Genomic DNA, 22,526 nt, shown 5'->3' with positions numbered 1-22,526 from the left:
TTTCATAGGTTTAATGTCTTCAATATTATTCTACAATGTAGAAAATAGTCTAAATAAATAAAAACCCTTGAATTAGTAGGTGTTCTAAAACATTTGACCGGTAGTGTATGTATAAGCATTGCTTGCTGTTTGGTGTTTTAGGATGGGTTTCTCTACAGCACTTTGTGACATTGGCTGATGTAATAAGGGATTTATAAATACATTTGATTGATTGATTGTTTTCCATTAGTTTACTCCAATTAGGGGAGGTAGGGTTAGAGGAAAATAATAAAGGAAAATATATTTTTTTATTTTATTTTATATATATATATATTTACAAAACATTATATGGGCGATTGGAAATGATGCAGACAATTACCTTGATGGAAGCCACAATCTATCTGCATTATTAAAGGTGATCAACCAGATAAAAATAAAAAATGTACTTGAGTTGACACCTGCGCAGGATACAGCAGGTACTGAGCTACAGAAATAGGGCTGAAGGATGAAGGCTAGAGAGGTCAGATAGGGTCTGAAAGAGATGCCATTTTCCCTCCAACTCCTTCCAACACAACAGAAAATAGGAGAGTGAACACAGTAAAGCTTGGGTTGTGTGTTGTGTATGACTAAGGCCACATTGGACAAAGGGGACGGCTGCTCAAACTGCCATGGATGGGAGGCTGCAGCTGGAGGAATAAAGTCCTAGATAAGTGTGTGTGTGTGTGTGTGTGTGTGTGTGTGTGTGTGTGTGTGTGTGTGTGTGTGTGTGTGTGTGTGTGTGTGTGTGTGTGTGTGTGTGTGTGTGTGTGTGTGTCAATCACAATGTCCTGACAAGTCTCCAGAATGTCCTGACAAGGTAGGAAAACAAGGGAAAAATTTAAAGTCAGGACCTTTTTCATGTCCTGAATTTTTTCAAATGCTATTTTAGGCTAGGTTGGGTTAGGGTTAGAGTAAGGGGTTAAGGTTCAGGTTAAGCATTAGGGAAAATAGGACTTTGAATGGGACTACTTTTTTACTCCCCATAAAGTCTTGAAAATTCACAAAAACAAAGTTGTGTGTGTGTATTTGCACGCTTGTGTACAGTATGTGGAGTATTTTGTACTGTGTAACACCACCTGTCATGTAAATATATTGGTATTAGGGACAAAATGTAAAATGTTTCTAGAGTTTTGTTCCCATTGTGTAGTCCAGTGAGTAGCTGACAGTTAAATTGTTCCTCTCTCACATAGAATGCTTTTGTTTTAAAAGATACAGTTTATTTTACACATAATTTATCTTGTAAAGATAACCTATTGCATTTGATTTGGCATAAGCGCCTCTTCAAGAAATATTGGTGCATGACGCCTCACCAGATTCAGAGTATGACACCTCAACAGCGTTGTAGGAATGTGTTGGTGTTGCACAGATATACAGCCCATTAATCATCATACCACACCTGGAAAATCATAGTAGAAGAGCATAATGACAGAGCAACCCCGTAAGTTGTTTGTTTCTGTCAAGTCATTACCACACCTAATCACTTGTTGATATTCCTGAAAATTGTCATAAAAGAATCTTGTGCGAGCCAATGCGTTTTTGATTGATGATGAAAACAAAGTGTGACTGCACAAGCCTATTCAGAATCAACGTGTAGCCTACTGTTTTTAGAACAGTACTATGCTGAACTAGAAATCGGAAGGCATGCATGTCCAGGGCCGCATTAACTTAGCTTGTAGGCTTTGAACCACAACCCCCATTTATAAGACCACAGGGTTTCAAATAGTGGCGGTATGGCTTAATAAACAGACTTGTTCCTGTATAATGTCTGCAATGTGTGTTGTTTCTCTGTTGCATGGGTGCTTTCTAATGTACATATAGATGTAGGATTTTAATTTGAGCCAGTTTGCTACAGCAGGAAAACAGTCCAGGAAATGTGAATTATTATGTGTATTATAGTCAATTTACATTTTTTGTAGGGGTTTATATTTTTCGTTAGGGCAAATCAAGTCTGACATTTTAAAGTGGAATTTACGAACTTTAGAAGCCTTTTTAAACATTGAATACACTACAATTTAACAAAATTCCCAGCGACAAAAGAGTGATCAAATTAAGATCCTACGTCTGTATATTCAATTAGGCTAGCAAGAGCGAAGAAGAAATAAAAACCCGGCCCCTGCAGCGAGTTATCAAGTTTCAGCACCTTGATCACTTCCGCTCTCTTCGGGAGTTCCTAGTAGCAGGTACGTCCCGCACTCTGTGTGGCTCTGCTAGGCACGGCGCTGGACTGTTTGGCTTGCAGCGGAGAGAGCTGGGGACAGGCAGAACAGAAAAGGTGATGGGATAAACGAGAGAACACCGCTACCCAATGAAATGTTTCCCTATACAATGAAATATGTGACTCAAACAAGAGGCGAGAAGCTGTGGCAAGAGCTCTCTTTACCCAACATGTTCTCTTCCCACGTACAGGGTGATAACGCTTTGTCCCCAAAATAGATTATATTCTCTAAAAGCACCGTTTGTATCATTATTTGGAAAGGCCTATACAACTCTACGCACACCCTTATCGTAGTCTACGTGAATGCTACCTGGTTGTATTAATAATAGGGTGTTATCATAGACCTAAAGGATAATATGAGGCAGGCAAATACTACAGGCGCCAAACCCATGTTGACTACTCATCGACAGTTGGCAGGTTGAATTTGAGCAATTTAACAGTTTCCGATATGTAAATTAGTAGGCACACCAAGTGCGCTTGTCGTCTATTTCGCGCCTTATTTACTTGTTGTTGACGGGGCCTACATGTCTATGTTCATTGGTGCTAACAACATACGAACTGAAATGTTAGGAGTTCTTAAACGGAGAGTCAAGAAAATAAGATTTGGTGAGAAAAATAAATAGCAAGCCCCGATAGCTTTGGGATTAAGACCGAGAACGAGTCCAAGCTTTGCTGCCACTTTCGCCTGCCAAGAGCGGCGGGGGTCCCCTTGGTGGCCCGGGTTCTCCCCCTTTCTCTCCCAACAAGCTGAACGGCCTCCCCTGGCTACACAAATTGCTGCTTTATTATCATGTAGAGTCACCATTTAATACCAACCATTTCACATTCTACAATCTACGGTTGGATATGGACGGATAATCCTACTGCTCCAAAATGGACGCATGCATGCACGCGCTACAACTTCACTCTGGTTAGCACATGTTTTCATGTTGGCTCTATGTAAGGTTAGCTAATTGCTATAGGTCTTGTTTTATCCGTGCAGTAGGCCTATGCTTTTGGTTGAAAACATTGATTAGGATGATGGTGGTGGTGGTGGTGGTCATGGGGAAAGATGGTAAAGAGGAGGATATGATAATAACAATAATAATAACAATGCATAATACATAATAATACATCATTCGTAAAACAGAATAATAAATTATAATAATATTGATAGGCCTATAAAACTCATACAAACTCATACAAATATGACAGTCGTGTATTTTACGTCAAACTTTAAATATTGTCCGTTTCTTGCCATAAAGCAGGCTATTTTCACATTTATCATAAACAACACGTTTCTTCGTTTTTTTAATATAGGCCTACAGCAACAATGTGCAACTGAAATGATATTATTATGAATGCATCAAGTTGCCAATCCATGTTGTTGATGAGGTTGTTGTTGTTCTAATTAAAACGTTATCTTAAATGAGAATGCGTAATGGGTCCAAATTAACACCTGCTTAACCAACTCATTATAGGACTATACTACAACTGCTCAAACGCAGTTTTAAACACGCCTCGCATTTCCACTAACAATCATTAGCGTCTGCATGATGTTTGCAATGCCGCAACTAACTAAATGATGATCTGGGTAAATATTGAAATTCCCTTCGATTGGTAGCTACTCTGTTAAAGCGGCGGGCGACTCGGCTTTCCCTATTGATGAGGCCCCGCTATCTTAATCCTGTGCATTTCCCTGTAAATAGCTTTCTGCATGAGAAAGGGCCTGCCTAGGTCCCCCTACCCTCCCGTCCCCTCCACTCCACACACACACAGAGGGAGAGACAGATGATAATGCAGGGAGGGTTTTGTAGCATTAGCTCTTGTTCAGCTACTCCCATCGCATCCCATTCAGGGTCATTTAAGGCGGGTATCATGTCATGTAAAGACGGCCCCCTCACTTTGTAGGCCGCTTTAGAAAGGTGTTGGCTAATAGGCATCAACTCCATTAGGTCATCTTGTCAAAGACCGAAGACGAAGAAGAGGTGAAAAGAAGAAAGAAAATGGAAGATGATCCGCAGGTTTTTGTTTTGTGCCTTGGTGTCTATAGAAGCTTCATTTAGCTTTGAATTTGTGGGGATTCAATTAAACCAATCAAAACTTGAATTTCCCCTAAATAACATGTCTTAATTGGCCCAATTGTAACAGAGAAAGATCTTGTTTATTGGTGATATTAGACAAAAGGCATGTTTTTTAAAATGTTATATGGCCCAGGTAGTTTAGCCTATGTAATTATTCGGCTGGTGCTCCATTTCTTGAAGCGTCGGGTGGGGATAGTCCCTAAAATCCATTCACCCCAAAGCTTGATAGTTGAGCTACAGTTGACAAATAGAAAATGGCAGATTGTAGACCTAATTACACCGTTTAGGTCCATTCTGTAACAGGGCAGTACCAAAACAATTGACCAGTGAGTGATATGTTTGCCAAAATATCATGTCCCTCTCCGCAAAGTTAAAGTTTATTAGCCTATTTCTGCAAGCATGGTTTATGTTTTGGGTCAACCTGAAGGTAGGCTAACGACCATTATTTAAAGAGGTAACCATGACAACTTGAGTCCTGATTGGCCACCCAGGCACGGGAATTAAGGAGAGCGTCACCCAATCTGAATACGGATGCGCCCGGCGCCCGCAGAGCCGGGCACAGTGATGCGAAAAGTGTCGACGTGAGGTGAGCGGAGGCGAAGAAGTGGAACCTAAAAACAAAAAAATGACAACAACAACAAAATAAAAATAATAGGCTACAGCCCATGTAACGTATTCTCTACAGCGGGGACGAACAGGCTTTCCTTCCACGTGCCAATTTTTTACGCAGCCCGTCAATGAAGAAGAGGACTATAGGTGCTTTTTAAATTCATATTTTTTTCTTTTGGATTCTGGATTGTGACAAGTGCTAGGACAGAACAGGACAGGGGCGTCCAGAACCAGGAGTACAATAGAGAAACTTCGGGGAGTGTTCGCCTATAGCCTGCCTTTAAACGGTAGTGGAGAGGGGCTTCTCCCCACCCATCCACCCACCTGACAGATCATTCGCGCCTGCTTTGTCCACAACCCCGGAGCCAAGACGTTGCTGCGCGGAGAGCCGCGTGGCCCCAGACCCAGCACCGGAGTCCGCGTGGGAAGGTCGGCCCTCGTTATCCTCCAGACGGGCGGGATGATGGTCCACTGCGCGGGGTGCGACAGGCCCATCCTGGACCGGTTCCTGCTCAACGTGTTGGACCGAGCCTGGCACGCCAAGTGCGTCCAATGCTGCGAGTGCCACTGTAACCTGACGGAGAAGTGCTTCTCGCGTGATGGGAAGCTTTATTGTAAAATAGACTTTTTCAGGTAAGCATTCAGATTGGGGATTCATGCGAAAAAGCAGGTATGCCAAAAAACTCAGTGAACTCACCAGGGAGAATTATAACCCCGCTGCTCTGAAGATTTGTTTGTCTGTTTTTTCTTAGTGTCTTAAAATGCTGAAATTGATTGAATGTCACACAATGATCAAAATAGCTCTCGTTATAGCGTCACTCACATATTTAATTAACCATAATGATATTATTCTGTACGCATACACATTGTTGGGGAAATGGATGTGGTTCACCAAGGCCTACTTCACACGATGGCCTATAATTCACCTATAGGCGAGATAGCCTATCAGTTATTTGAATTGTTTTAGAATGTCACTTCAAATTATAACATTTCAAGCCTTGCAGAAATAATATTGTAACCACATTGGTTTCGCAACCAAAATCCTATCATTATTAGGCCTATATAAATGTATATAATTTCAGAGTTATAAGTTCATTCTAGAGCTCTGAATATCACACATATATTTAGCATTTTGACAGAACTATTTAATCATAGCCTGAGATGTCCACGTTATCACTCTTTGCCCGCTTGAGTTTTACATGAAGAGGGTGTTTTTTTAGAGACACCGGGTGTGTTTTCTGACAATATGAATCATAACCTCAATTCCTAATATTTATTATGACAAATAATATCACTTTTATTTATAAATCAATATTATTGGTGGGGTTGAATATTATGTCGGCTTGAATATTCACTTCTCTTATTAATCCTTTCATGCACATGGAGGGAGGCAATTGAAATCTATTTATAATATACATTTTCTTGTCACCTGTACTCTCTGTTTCCACTATTGTTTGGTCCAATAGATTTTAAAACTTAACCATTAGGCCTACGCCAGCCGCTCAGTTCTTCAAAGTGGTAATTCAGTGATAAGTGTAGGCCCTTGTTTGTGTACGCGCACTCTCATAGCATCATACCAATTAGTTATGTGTCAGCTTTTTTTCCCCCTCCTGTACAAATTGTTTAATGACATGTGAGGCCCAGTAGTTAAGCCTTTGTGAAGGCAATGTTGGCCTCAAACGGCCTTGACCATCATATTAGCCGGCTTCCATCCGTGGATTTAAATGGCCGAACAATTAGCCAGGCGAAACAGTAATCACCCTAATGTAGCCATTTGTTGTGTAAGTAGTGCTGTGTCCTCGCCGAACCGTGCATGTGAAAGGGTACAGTGGAGCGATACTATAGCAAATGGCTGGGGAGAGAGACAGAGAAAAATAAAGAAAGAGAGGGATTCTGATAAAAATAAAGGGGGCTTGCCTCGACCGCTCGCCCCCGTCCTCCACCCCCCCCCCCCCCCCCCCACACACCCCCCTCAAACACACACTACCTCCAATAATCGTATTATAATTGAAATATTTTCAGTTCCTGTATTTTTTTTTTTCGTCCTGAGGCGACGCCATGTTGATGAGAGAGATTACCAAATCACCATGAGAGGCGCGTGATGAGGTTTCTGGCTCGTGATGAGGTGGATTAGGCCTATTTATTTCACATCGGAGAGGGAAACACTAAAGTACAATGCATGGTGGGAGAAACACATACTAAAGCTTCCCATTCACCCATCACTGTATGTGGCACACCTTTTCTTCCAGTGAAACACTTCATTTTCAACTGATTTACCTTGTCGACTTATCCCCGGAAACGATGAGACGTTGAGTTAGGCTGTTATATACTCGCCTGTCTATCCATATAATACGAGTATATCCACCATGCTTTTTTTTGCACGTGAAGAGGGTGAATGTGGATTAACGGGAGATTTCACGCTAAAATGTTCCTAGTCCGTTTAATCCTCGGATATCTCTGTAGTCACAATGTGACGACTGTCACTAATACGTTCTGCGTGGGTTTATTGTTAAAAACAAGAATTATGGTATTTCTCAGTCTAGCGCAGGTGCTACATTTTAGGCTATATTATGTATCAAGAGTAGTCTGTTAGATTTTAACGAAAAGGATTTCGAAATAGCCTACCCTTTCTTCAAACATGGCAAATATGTAATACAATGAAACAAATGTATAAAATAAAAACAATAAATTATAACTACTATAAAATACCTTTAGTCATTGTTGTAAGTGTTTTGTCATTGCGATTTCGTAATTTCCTTGGAACAAACACTTCAAATCAGGTTACGCGCCAAACCTTCTGCATTGCCCACAGTTGCAAAATTCGCTATAGGTCTACGTGCATAATAGGCCTATACATTTTTTTTTTTTTTTTTTAATTAAAAGTTAGAACAGTTAAATGTCCATCTCAAATGCATATTTTTTTATATGTATTTCTGTGTCGTGGGGATTTCACATCAACCCCTCTCTCCTCTCTCCCTTTCTTTTCAGGAGGTTTGGGACGAAGTGCGCGGGCTGCCTCCAAGGCATCTCTCCCAGCGATCTTGTGCGCAAGGCGCGCAGCAAGGTGTTCCATCTCAACTGCTTCACGTGCATGGTGTGCAACAAGCAGCTGTCCACGGGCGAGGAGCTCTATGTCATCGACGAAAATAAGTTTGTGTGCAAAGAAGACTACCTAAGCTCAGGGGCTATCAAGGAAGTCAATTTGAATTCAGGTAGCCTAATTATAGCTAAGGGTTTCAAAAGTGCGTCCACAGTAGACATTCTACTGTAGACATTCTAGACGGTCTACTAATGTTCGTCTTGTTCTTGGAAAAAAAATTCTCCACGGTTGGCTGAAAATAATGGACCTTTCTTTCTTAGTAGCCTATGCCTATTCTCCCCCCCCCCCCCCCCCCAAAAAAAAAAAGTGGTATATTATTGTCTGCATTTTTATTTGAAAGCAACGAGCATCATTTAATGCGGGTTGTTTTTTTGGAAGACTGTTTTGGCCACCTACGTTAACTGATTAATTTGCCTGTATTTATTTACTGATCGTTTCAACGTGGGGTCCCATCCCATACACTGGGGAATGGTGGAGAATTAAGGCTATTTGTGCATGATGAGAAACGCCTTAAACTACAGCTGGGTTGTATTTGTTGGATTTCTAAAATAGGGTAGGCCTATACCACATATTCACATATGATTTTGCGAACTAAAATGCATGAATTCGAAAACCTATTGTGTTACTATGCCTTTTAATTTGGTTTTATCCAGAGCCATAACCTAGGCCTATATCACGTCCTGCAATAGGCCTCCGTCAGGTAATTCAAAACCATGGACATGGTGCTTGTCTGCGTGTTAGTTCCGGCTCTGCATGCGTTGGAGTATCGTCTGCGTCCAATCTGAAGTAGCCTAGTCTTATAGATGTAGATGCATTTGGGGATTCTATTCTATATTCTAGTTTACTTTCCCATTTTAGCTGCAGTATCGTAGGCCTACATGGTCCAACATTTGTAGCCTATGGATAATTCGGCTGCAAGTCACTTCCTCGCCTAATAAATAAATATCTCTAAAATGTCGTTATTCAACATTCAACTTGATATTGTTAAGATATTAGGCCTACACTTTGGGGTGTTTGGAACTAAAATGTGTACGTCAACAACTTTCAGAAAAGCTTGTGTTTATGGGGTTCTCGGGCTCCCATCACTGCCGTTCGATTTTGTCTTTAGATCAGCAAGGTGAGGAATAACATTTGTATCCTGGAAAGACGTGACATTGAATTTGACCCCTCGTTTGGTGTCTGTAGCTGCAAATGTGAACATACTGACATTCTCGCGGCCGCAATGGGCCGTGTATAGGGCATGTGTAGCCTAGCGTTTGATGATGTTCCCCAACAAAGCATCTCCGCCTCGCTGAATGCATCTGACCAGAGCTCAGTCTTATCAACGCTATAAATTCCTGTCAGATGAATGGCTCAAACAGCCCTCCCCTCGGACAATGACGTGCTGTTATCGTGCGACGCAGCGGGTCCTTGGGGATCAGCCTAGCTCCCTTTTTTTTGTTTCACATTACATGCATAATTTCTCTTTCATTATCTCGATCGCTTAGGTCACATGCGGGCAGTGTCGAGTTGGTTACACCTGTTTTATTTGTGAAGATTTAAACTGGTAAATCCATGTATTTGGTCTGTTTCATATTGGTTACATTGGCAAAGTGTAGACTATTTTATTTATATATATAAATATATATATATATATTTAAGAAACTGAAACGGCTTCCATATTTGTATTTTGTGAGGCGTCATTGTTCCACATATTCTAGTTTATTTGTGATTAGACAGGCTACAGCAATAATCTAGTAGTAGGCCCCATGACACCTTTGATTGAAACCTTTCCATTCTCTCCCGTCCCCCAGTGTCATCATGCACAGACAGAAGTTTATCGCCGGACCTCCAGGATCCGATACAGGACGATACAAAAGAGACGGACAATTCCATGTCCTCGGATAAGGACATGAACAATAACGAGAATGAGGAGCAGAATTCGGGCACGAAGCGGCGAGGCCCGCGGACCACCATCAAAGCCAAGCAACTGGAGACGCTGAAGGCTGCCTTCGTGGCCACGCCGAAACCCACACGACACATTCGGGAACAGTTGGCCCAGGAGACGGGACTCAACATGCGGGTTATACAGGTAGGAGAGCAGGCTAACTTGAGCATATTCATTGCTGGTTGATGCAGAGCCTGGTTTTTATTTGGACAAGTTAGAATTCCTATTATAAATAGAACATAACTTTATCAAATAGGATAGAATAGAATAGAAGCTGGGTTGATAATGTTGAGTTTTCAGGTCAAATTGAGAAATAACGTTCTGTGGTTTTTCTCTTTGCTTGTTTGATGAGCACTGTTGTGTTTTGGTAGGCTACATGGTGTGCCTGCTGTCTTCACCATTCGTGATAAATTAGTTAGAATAAATCGAGATTTAATTAAAGACGTACTTGACAAAGTGAGAGTGAAAAGAATGTCGCAACACAATGTAGTTTATTAACAGTCCGGACCCTAAAAGTTATTTGAATGAAGTAGACCTATCTTTGGAGGGAAAACCTCTTTGGTAAAAATAAATATGCGAAAAATAACAAGACACGTTCAAGTGAAATGCATAAATCTATCAAATCAGCTCGAGAGTTAATGGACCTCCCTCCCCGGGAAATGGAAATTAGTGTAGAAAGTACCTTGCGTATTTGTTTGTGATATTTTTTGTAATATTTTGCTGCACTATCAACTGATCAATTAATATAATTAAGGTTACTATTTCTTAAGATTGAGTTGTGGTTTTCTTTATCTCTTATCAATTTAAGATTTTGAATAATCAGACATTAAATTGGCAATTTGACCAGTCTATTTATCGTCTATTGTAGCCTATTTAGACTCCTGTTTGATAGGTTTAGTTTTTTAATTAAAGCAAAAGATAAATTATGATTTGAATCAATTTGAATTAAAGATGGAAGACATTCGTTTCTTAATATGACATATTGTATTTGCTGTTGATTTCTCATTTATTATTGAAGCAAGTATAGTACCCGGCTTGCCTGCACAGTATGTGCATGTTTAAATATGTAGCATATCTGTAGCCATAGGCCTTCACATTTTAGAAATATAATGCACTGTTAATGGTTTTAACAGCCAATAATTGATCAATAGTGTCATTACAAAAAAAAGCCCACAGCACTGCACAAAAATACTGTAAACAGGTATGTTAACAGGTGCACATGCCAACCAAGACAATTTAGAGGTTTAAATGAGCAGTTCTGGTCAGTCAAGGAAGTATGAGGATTTTTCACTTCTTGAATTGACAAATTAAAACTGAATTGACCTCAAACCCTGTTAGGGAGATCTGATGGGCCTGTGACAACATGTGAGATCATAGTCATTGCTAATGAGAGTGTAATAACATTACTGTTTACCATCTTGAAGTGGAATATGCTGCCAACCACATTCAGATCTCTAGCCTTTATGTCATAACCACACACATGCACACACACAAACACACACTCTCGGTGTCTGGGTTTAGACTGTGTTAGGGTGATTAGCACCATCACTGCCAGCTGAGATGTGGCTTTTTGTGTGCTTACAGTAATTACCACTGATTTCACTGATTTACATGCTGTATATCGTACACCCCCCTCGCTCCTCTGTCCTCACTCATTTACTGCCAGACAATCTCTCCTCTCCTCTCAGACCAGGCCTTGTAGCATCTTCTCAGTTTCATGTCTCCACAACACTGAATCGATCCCATTTGTCTCTGATTAGCAACAACATAATGCACTGTGGTATACTGTACAGTGCATTCGGAAAGTATTCCGACCCCTTGACTATTTCCACATTTTGTTACGTTTACAACCTTATTCTAAAATGTATTAAATTGTTTTCTCTCCCCTTATCAATCTACACACAATAATACCCCATAATGACAAAGCAAAAACAGGTTTGGATTTTTTTGCAGATGTATAAAAAATAAAAAATGGAAATATTACATATACATAAGTATTCAGACCATTTAGTAAGTACTTTGTTGAAGCACCTTTGGCAGCAATTACAGCCTAGAGTCTTCTTGGGTATGACAATACAAGCTTGGCATACCTGTATTTGGAGAGTTTCTCTCATTCCTCTCTGTAGATCCTCTCAAGCACTGTCAGTTTGGATGGGGAGCGTAGCTGCACAGCTATTTTCAGAGCTCTGGCTGGGTCACTCAAGCACATTCAGAGACTTGTCCCGAAGCCATTCCTATGTTGTCTTGGCTGTGTGCTTAGGGTCACTGTCCTGTTGGAAGGTGAACCTTCGCCCCAGTCTGAGGTCCTGAGAGCTCTGGAGCAGGTTTTCATCAAGGATATCTTTGTACTTTGCTCCATTCATCTTTGCCTCGATCCTGACTAGTCTCCCAGTCCCTGCCTCTGAAAAAAATCCCCACGGCATGATGCTGCCACCACTATGCTTCACCGTATGGATGGTACCAGGTTTCCTCCTCAGGCCAAAGAGTTCAATCTTGGTTTCCTCAGACCAGAGAATCTTGTTTCTCATGGTCTGAGAGTCTTTAGGTGCCTACTGGCAAACTCCAAGTGGGCTGTCATGTGCCTTTTACTGAGTCACTCTACCATAAAGGCCTGATTGGTGGAGTGCTGTAGAGCTGGTTGTCCTTCTGGAAGGTTCTCCCGTCTCCACAGAGGAACCCTTCCACAGAGGAACTTCTCCCTGACCAAGGCCCTTCTCCACCGATTACTCAGCTCTAGGAAGAGTCTTGGTGAATCCAAACTTTTTCCATTTAAGAATGATGGAGGCTACTTTGTTCTTGGGGACCTTCAATGCTGCAGAAATGTTTTGGTACCCTTCCCCAGATCTGTGCCTAGACACAATCCCGTCTCGGGGCTCTTTGAACAATTCCTTCGATCTTATGGCTTGGTATTTGCTCTGAAATGCATTGCCAACTGTGGGACCTTATACATTTTCGCTTTGTTATTATGGGGAATAGTGTGTAGATATCTGAGGAAATGTTTGTATTTCATCCATTTTAGAATAAGGCTGTAACGTAACAAAATGTGGAAAAAGTCAAGGGGTCTGAATACTTTCCGAAGGCACTGTATATAGAACCAAGATGGTGGACAGTTTCATCACCCCCCCCCCCCCCCCCCCCACATTTAAAAAAAAAGCAAGGAGCAAAGTATACCGTACTTCAAACTTTCCAAAAAAGTGTTTGAAATTCTGCCAATTCTGGATATTGTTGTTAATTTAAATGTAGTGATAGCTGACACTTCTGTCTATAAAAATACACGTTTCACATTTTGCTAATATTAATAAGATAAATATTCTTTAAGCCTCAAGGCAAAATTAAAAAAAAAAAATTGTTATAAAACTGCGGGGGGTCCCTGTGATACTTCTCTACGCCACAGACAACCGCAAGTCAACCTTTGCTCTCAGAATCAAATTATTACATCAGTTCTCAATGCGGATGAAGACAAGCTTTGACACACTGCCTGTCACCAAGCTATCCATGCATGGAGTATGTCCTTTCTGATGCGATGGACATCCAGTTGAGCTTCAGTTAGTTTTCAGACATGATTCACTCGGTTTTATTTCGTTCAAATTTGATCAAATCATTTTTATTTCGCTTCAGTTGTACTTTTCGTGTTAGAGACAGAGACTAGCCTATGTGTGGGAGGTTAGGAGCCATTTTATGTCTTGAGGACTAAAGCTTGTGTTATTTTGGGATGTTGCTTCTTGCCACTGGGGGGCAGTAATACATACGGTGAGGGGTCAGGTCATAAATTTGCTTATGTTTTAAATGACAAATTAATCTTAATGTGACTTGGATTAAAAAATATAATTATTGGTTGTCTGACTCAGATTCAGACATTTCTGCCGCACCGTTCAATGCTATGGCCATCTCTGGTTGTTGTGGGTCAAGGGTATTCCCTTGCCTGTTCTGTAATAACTTGATAGTCTTGACTATGTTCGCCCCATTGACAGTTACGACGAGTAGGATCTTCTCCTCTGGTATGTCCCATGCTCCCAATGTCCTGTCCCACCTCCCTGGTGTGTGGATGCTAAATCCGACGGAGCTTGAGCAACGCATGCCGTGCCTTCTTGAAGGAGGGGTGATAGAAGCAGGTTGATATGTACAAAAGCAAAGCAGTCGATCCTCTCTTTATCGGTCCGTCCTACACACAGGGTTATTTTCTATGCCTCTTTCAGAATCTCCTTCACTTTCTGGGTTGCTGTGTCCATTTGCAAAGCAATCAAGACATTTACTCCAGCAGCGCCGGGAGTTCTAAATTTGGGATCAAGTGTTTGGTTGAACTTTCTGAAGGCTGGCTCATCGTACAGTCTCATGGACACGCCCGACGGGATCAATAAACTAACCAGTGCTTCTTTCTTCTTCTTTTTTGTTTTTTACTCATTTGAATTAGGTTGCCATGTTTCTGCTCTTTTCATTCCAACTACTAAAGTTGATTGTCCTAACGTTGCAATTTGCGTGCAGCTACTAAGAGCTGGTGGCTGTCTCGCGTTGTCTTCATCCTGAAATGGTTTGTATATGGTTGTACACCGCACAACAATATAAATGCAACATGCAACAATTTCAATGATTTTACTGAGCTACAGTTCATATAAGGCAATCAGTCAATTTAAATATGTTCATTGGGGCCTAATCTATGGATTTCACATGACTGGGAATACAAATACGCATCTGTTGGTCACCGATAGCTTAAAAAAAAGTAGGGGTGTGGATCAGAAAACCAGTCAGTATCTGGTGTGACCAAATTGGTTGTGTCCTGTGAAATGTTGTCCCACTCCTCTTCAATGGCTGTGCAAAGTTGCTGGACATTGGAGGGAACTGGAACACAGTGTCGTACACGTCGATCCAGAGCATCCCAAACATGCTCCATGGGTGACATGTCTGGTGAGTATGCAGGCCATGGAAAAACTGCGACATTTTCAGCTTCCAGGAATTGTGTACAGATCCTTGCGACATGGGACCGGCCATTATCATGCTGAAACGTGAGGTGATGGCGGTTGATGAATGGATCTCACCATGGTATCTCTGTAACTGTGCATTTTAGAGGGGCCTTTTATTGTCCCCAGCACAAGGTGCACCTGTGTAATGATCATCCTGTTTAATCAGCTTCTCGATATGCCACACTTGTCAGGTGGATGGATTATCTTGGCAAAGGAGAAATGCTTGCTAACAGGGATGTAAACAAATTTGTGCACAAAATTTGAGAGAAATAAGCTTTTTGTGTGTATGGAAAATTTCTGTGATCTTTTATTTATTTCAGCTCATGAAACATGGGAACAGCTACATGTTGCATTTATATTTTTGTTCAGTGTATCTCTGTTCCACACACGCTGCTGACACACAATACACTTACTTTTGTCCTTTCCAGCAATGTACTCAAGACAATCCCATACAGGGCTTTGCCTTCTGCTGTCGCCAATGTTCACTCACACACCTGCCCTCTTATTTCTTCCCTGTTAGCTATTGATAGCTAGTGATAGTGATGCACAAGCGAGTCTATTTGAAACTGGCATCTCCTGGCATCATTAACCCACCAGCTTCAGAAGCATGAAAACCCCATTAGAAAAAAAGCTTGAAAACCCCATTAAATTTTTTAGCCCGAAGTTTAGAATTTAAAAAACTAAAACTTAACGTAATTTGACGTTTTTTATTTTAGTTAGTTTTGCAATCAAAGATAATAGTTTCAGTGTAGTTGAAGTTTTTAAAATGTTTGTTTTAGTTTCAGTTTTAGTTTACTATAAATAACCTTGAGGAGTACCTCATCACCTCATATCTTCCACCATCCTCTGACATTCTGCAAGAAACGCAGTCACACACATCCAACACCGCACATAGTTGCTGCTGAGTACCTATATCCATGTCCCAGCATCCTCCGCAGCTGTGGAGCAGCTTTTCATCATTGCAGGGCATATCTTCAGACCAGATCGCTGCTCCATGTCTGACGAGCATTTTGAAACCCTGATGTTTTATTATTGAATGTAACATGGCATCTTGTCATCCTTCACGAGACACCAGTGTAAAGCTTAGAAAAGCTTGGATTAAAAAGTGAAATGATATGTTTGTTAATTCAAATCAAACTAGGAAGTACATTCAAAACCTTTTTCAAATACGCCCAAACAATATATACATATTGTTTTGAAAATACTGTCTTTCAAATACTTCCAAGGATATGTATATGTAGTACTGGTGATTACATGCTAATGCTTAACAAATGGTATTTTTTTTAAATACATTCCAATATTCAACTACTTTTTTTCTTCTTCAAGTAAAGGTGTTCTAAATACTTGTTGTGAAATGTATTGAAATACCTGAAACAATATTTGAACCCAGGTCTGGTGTGCGCGCGCGCGTGTGTAGTTATCCCTAAGCAACGCTCTCTCGAGGGGGGAGCGAAAGCATTTCCATAAAAATGGAACCTTACAGTTAGACTATTGTTCTCAATAGGCAGGTGTCGTCTTTGCTAGGAAAAGCATGGAGAGGAATACCTAAGTGGTTTTAGGTGTTTTTCTCTGTTTTTTTCCTGTTGGTTAATCTCCGACACAGTGGGAATTGTGCCTCTGGTGTAGCCTAGCTGGTGTTAACATGTGTTATTATGCAGTGCCGACGCAGAGACAACGAGCAATGTGTTATGTTTTTAGAATGCAAAAGTAAGTCCTCCATATGTTGAAATACCTCCTCTTCGCCTTTGTTCCTGTACAAAGGCAGTTTATTTGACTCCGAGGAGGAGCGACGACTGTGTTTAACTTCTCTGCTCTCTCAGCTGTGTTGTTGTGTTGAGGCCTGCCGGGGCACATGGGAAATAGTGACCTATTGAAATGAATGTGTTGCTCTGTGCGTGTTCCTTTGTGTCGCTGACTGATTCATTGATTTTATTGGATCATTTCAAAACATGCCGACGACCATATCACTGGTTACAAAACAGCTCCAGTGTGATTTCTGTTTCTTGGACACCACTGGGTGTTTGTTGGTGGCTATGGTGTCTCTCTCTAACACCCGAGTCCTGGTTGAAAGTGAACCTCCACTCTGCCTCTCACATACAGCCATAGTCCTCAAAGTGGAGAGGCTGAATATATTATTTCAATGTGTCTGGGTTGGACGTTGAGGTAGAGACCGTGTCCATCCACGTTTGTTAGTTTACCCTCACTGCCTCCACCCCACATTATCCATATTCCTTATTATCTAAGTGGAGCCCTTTAATTCTATGAAGTTATTTCTACAGGCGATGTGCCTAAGAAGAGCTCTTTTCTATACCGGTCTCAAGACAGCAAAATAATAATAATTAAAAAAAAAATATATATATATATATATATATATTTTTGTTGAGATTAGCAAATTCATCAGGGACCGACCCGTCAGAATATCAGAACACAACTCCTACTTTACAGTGCGATACAAAAAGCTGACACGCAGTTTTACTATGACTTCTGCGGTGCATGGCCGAACTAATCAAGTTCGATGCTCTGGAAAACATTTTAAAGGCCTCCTCATCATCAAAGTGAACATTTTGCCGTTTTAAAGCCAATTTCCTGCTATTCTACACATTTTGCCTCCGGGCAGAGAGAAAATTCTGTAGTTTTAAATCTTAAATTACAGTGCATTATGTTCAAAAGAAACATTTTGAGGAGTACAAGAAGAATTGAGTTGATTTAAAAAAAATAATTGATGTTGTGCAGTCCCTGTGAAATGCGTTTGGAACATCCAAGGGCTAAGAACACACATTGTGAATGATTAACATTACATTGTATTGCACTCTCTAAACTTTTCCCACAGATCCCTTGTCCAAAATTCATTTAATCTGTTGTTGCTAGCAGTACTCATTACACTACAGAATTCAAACTCCTATATGAGCATAACAAGCCTAGTTAAATAGCACTCCCAAGTCTGTGAAATGGACAAAGTAAAAATGGACAAAAACTATTAAGGTCTGAAATGAAGGTGGATTTAATTTGAGGGTGATTTGATTTAGATGATGATTAGGAGTGGGACCTTGTCATTTCAACTACCTTGTAGTTTTCCCATTTGCTTTTTGTGTTGTAACACCTAATGTGAAATGGATAATGAATACATCTGGCGATCGTTACTGTCCATTGTAGACAAGTAATGGACTAGAAATGAAGCTAGATTAGATATGACTTTGATTGCGACACTCGGTGTGCCTGTGTAAAAATGCAGTATAAACAACTGTTGTTGTTTTTTTTCTGTCCGTGAAAAGGAAATCTTAAACCTATTAAAATAGTTTCACTTACTTTGATCTGATAACAATATTAGATGCTTCTCTGGGTCATAGGTCCTTATAGATGGGATGTGGCCTGATAACTCACTATCTCTTTCTCTATAGGTGTGGTTCCAGAACCGTCGATCTAAGGAGAGAAGGATGAAGCAGTTGAGTGCTTTGGGGGCCCGGCGGCATGCCTTCTTCAGAGGGCCCCGGAGGATGAGGCCCCTGGGAGGACGACTGGAGGACCCAGACATACTGGGGCCTGGGGCCTATGGATACTACACAGGTAAGACACACTCACGGTTTGATTATATAGTGGTAAAATACACTCGCCGTCAATTCCCTTACGTCAGATAGCATGATGACTCGGTCATCATGCTGTCGCTAAAGCTCACCTGTCGCTAAAGCTCACAAGTGATCTCTGGTGAAGATTTTAGTGACATGGTTTTCGTCAGGTATGCCATTTGCTGGCCTTTTGTGCTGCCCAGCTCTGTCTAAACTGCAGGGGGACAAGGGTGTTGACTGCTCCTCAAGTGGCCTACTGGAACAACCATAGACGATTCTGAAATATAGAAAAGTCAAATGTTGAAATCAAGACATAGATCATTCCGGAATGGGCTGAAAGTGAACAACCACAGAATTCTAAAAACAAAAGCCAGTTTGCCAGTTGATCATCCCAGCAGTACAAAGCTGAAGAGAGATGTTGCTGAGGAATCAGTCATATACTGGACCATAGCAGCCTCCATCCACAGTAATTAAAAGGGAGCCGTGAAGGATAGAACGAACGGGCAGGGAGGGAAGGAGGGGAGAGGAGGACAAAACCTTAATCTCTTGCTTCTAGCTCCCTCCGTTCTCAGCATGCCTCTTTTCACACCCTTTTGTGCCTCGGTGGAGCCGGGGAGCTCTACTGTATTAGCAGGACTACTCCTTCCATCCTTCTGTTCCTCTACTACTGCTGCTGCTTAGAGAGGAGGCTGTGTGTGTGTGTGTGTGTGTGTGTGTCTGTGTGTGTGTGTCTCTCTCTGCCCCTCCTTGTCCCTTCCCCCGGCCGCCCCAGGAGCAGGTTGATTCTCAAGGTCTGTCGTAGCTAGCAGGGTTCTGTTTGTGCGACTCAATAATTAGCTTGTTTATTGTTTTTTTTTTTTTTTTTTTTGAATTAGATTGGATTTCATTGCATTGAAAGTGGATTTCTCCTTCCCCTCATTAGCACAATTTGTAACATGAGGTTGGCGTGCTGCTGATTTAGTTATGTCGAGGGGAAACGTTTCTTTGTCAAGTTAGGAACAAAGCCTGATGAAATGCTGATTGTCTGACTACATTTAACTGATCTTGAAACAACGTGTGGGTTTTCCAGATTGTTGATTTAGGTTGGATTAGTAAGAATAGTTGTTTAACATCAAACTGTACACTAAACAAGACATTACTGAATTTGTGTTTGCTTAGTTATTTTTGCTCTTTCCCTCTGTGGTACTGAAACAAGAGCCCACTCACACTTAAAGCTAAAGTGTATGGTGTATAACTGAAATGCAGAGTAGAAAGTGTGATTTTCATCTCCTTTTTAATAGTTGAGGCGCTTTGAAAAATAAAAGAAGAAAAATCCTCAAACTAACTCACAAAAGGATGAGTGTCAGGACTAAAAAAAGGAGTTCCCGTGTGAATTTTAGAAGTTTAGCTGTGTTTTGCTCTTTCACTTTTCAGCTATAACAGGGAACTAAAACCATTCTCCTCCCCTCCAGGAAATGTTACTTAAGCTACTCAAGATCTTGAATCTTTATGCAGGTCCGCTTTTTAAAAGTGTGTGAAGTTCCATTTTTGAATGTAGCTAAATAGATTGTTTTGTCTGTGTGCTGCACAATGAATTAGATTATTTGCTTTCTATTTGAATAATCGTATCTCCCCCCCCCCCCCCCCCACACACAGAGTACCAGGGCGACTACTACGGAGGAGGGGGAAACTATGACTTCTTCCCCCACGGCCCTCCCTCCTCTCAGGCTCAGTCTCCAGCAGAATCCCCCTATATCCATGGAGGTGCCATGGAGGGCTCTGTGTCAGCCCACCACCCCTCTGATGACCAGAGGTTCACGGACATGATCTCCAGCGCAGACACCCCCAGCCCCGAGCCCGGCCTGCCCAGCTCCCTGCAGCCCGTCCCTGGGGAGGTGTATGGAGGGGGGCCCAGCCCACCCTTCTCCCTGGCTAGTAACTCTAGCTACAGCGCCCCCATGTCCCACCCCGGACAGGAGATGGGAGAGACCACCGTCTGGTAGACTAGAGGGGGGGACGTCTAGATCTGGGATCAGGGTTTGGGGGGTGGGGTGGGTGTGAACTTCCCAGTCAATTCAGGAGATGAATTTGAAGACGTTATGAATGAGTTATTATGAATTGAAAAGTGCCGTTTATGTATTTGTTCATTGGGATTTTGAATTGGCTTGCTGAATTGATGGAATGCCCCCCCCCCCCCCCCCCTCCCCCCTCGACTCTGATCCTTCACATACGTGAAGGACTGAGGATCCAGGATGGGGCGGCTTTGCTGGAAAAATATGAACTTTGTGGTACTATTCGCCGCCCCATTCAGCCCTGGATTGTAGTAGAAATACACCCCCACCCACCTCTGGGAACCATGAACTGGGATTGAAAAGAAGAAAAACATGCTTAGGCGGTTCCTCTCGCCCCCGTATCTTCCCCTCTCACTCCGAGAAGCAGTGGAGGTATCCATTGCTGGAGACTAAGGACACGTGATATTGAAGAGAGAGATCCAGAAAGAATACAAGCCAAAAGGGACGTTTGATGTATTTTATTTTTGGGTTTCAGAACTGTCTTGTTTTTTTCATTCTACTGTTTCTTAAAAAGGCACAATGTTGTAGGCCTAACTGGCCGGGTTCCTCTTTCTGCGTAATGTTTGACTCGTTCTCCTATTGTAATATTGCTTCCAATACAATGCTCAAACACAGACAAATACAATTTTCAGTGTTTTAACTGTTGCTACGCACAACCTCCTTTGCTTTTAGCTCCACTGCCACTAGAATAGAGCAAAGCCGATATCGTCTCGACTGCAGAGATGAGAACAGTCGAGCTCGGTGGGAAGTCAGGGGATTCGTTGGTGGCAGCCATGAAACATTCTGTTATTAGATAAAGAAATGCTCATTGACAACATTCATGGTGACCCTCCGATAGACTCTGAGCCACTGTACTTGCAGATCTAAAAGCCTCATAGTGATATACATTGCTCCTTCTGGAATTTCTACCCAACGCACACGGCACATTTTCACCCACACGTTGGTCATCATTTTGACCGTCAGTTCTAGTGATGTGTACTCGATAGATGGTCTTGCTGTTCTCGTACATGGTTATTCAGAACACACCCATACACAAGCCACTCATACATATACACACACAAACCTCTCTAAATCAAGGCCCCCTTTATATCTCTCACTCCCACCCAGGCACCCCTTGTCAGTCCCTCTCTCCTCCTCTACTTTTCCTGGCCTTCCCTTTGTTACTGTCCCTTTAAAAAAAAAGGGGGAAAAGCATGTTTTAATGGAAATTATTTTCAAAAGAACATTGATGCCATAATGGAGAATGTCCTTCAGCAGCTGAGGTCTCCTTCTTCAATAGGCAGAAAACAAAAGGAGGGGCCAGACAACATCTGTGACTTGCTACGGTGTCTGTCTGCTTGGCAGCCTGGCAACCATCGCCACCTAGTGGCCAGATAGGAACACTGTGTGTGTGTGTGTGTGTGTGTGTGTGTGTGTAAGAGATCCTTAGCACTTGGTTTCAGGCACACATGCAGCCAAAATGAAGGACAACAACTTTGCCAAAAATGACAAGTACACTATCTGGGCAAATGATGGAGCAAATACCACACACACACACACACACACACACACACACACACACACACACACACACACACACACACACACACACACACACACACACACAGAGAGAGAGAGTAGGGATATCAACAAATGAAGTTATTTTCTAGCTGTTTCTATACAGTAGGTGAGCCTAGTTGGCAATGCAAGGCTAAGTATGTGGAGGATAGATCCTAATACAATGCCGTTATATTTCAGGAATACCTTTCACAACCTGTGTTTTAAAGATGAAATGCTAAAGGTTTGTATGCAGGGCCATGATGTTTGCCACTTCAGTATCTACCTGAATACTGTGCTTCTGTCTAGGTCTCTCACTGAAGAACATGCCCTTGTAGGAGTAGGAGTTTTAACACTGTAAAGACTTCACGGTCATACCACGCTATTCCAACATGGCCTTTGGTACAAACAGAGAAACAAAGTCAAGGTCAGTTCATTCCATTCAGGCATGACAGTCGGATGTATTCGCCTATTATTATTTCCTGA

At 41.7% G+C, this 22,526-nt stretch overlaps 1 protein-coding gene across 1 annotated transcript; it reads left to right on the top strand.

The window, feature by feature from the left end:
- Positions 1-4,761: 4,761 nt before the first annotated feature.
- On the top strand, positions 4,762-21,126 carry LOC110522948 (LIM/homeobox protein Lhx5). Its single transcript, XM_021601383.3, has 5 exons — positions 4,762-5,538; positions 7,894-8,117; positions 9,799-10,076; positions 18,289-18,454; positions 20,089-21,126. The coding sequence occupies exons 1-5, from the start codon at positions 5,366-5,368 to the stop codon at positions 20,433-20,435; spliced, it is 1,188 nt and encodes a 395-aa protein (XP_021457058.3). The 5' UTR covers positions 4,762-5,365; the 3' UTR covers positions 20,436-21,126.
- Positions 21,127-22,526: the final 1,400 nt, after the last annotated feature.

This window comes from Oncorhynchus mykiss, chromosome 5, assembly GCF_057628025.1.
Source record: "Oncorhynchus mykiss isolate SJ-2025 chromosome 5, ASM5762802v1, whole genome shotgun sequence".
NCBI lineage: Eukaryota > Metazoa > Chordata > Actinopteri > Salmoniformes > Salmonidae > Oncorhynchus > Oncorhynchus mykiss.
The sequence above is the reverse complement of the archived record's forward strand: the minus strand, read 5'-3'. Positions and strand labels throughout refer to the sequence as shown.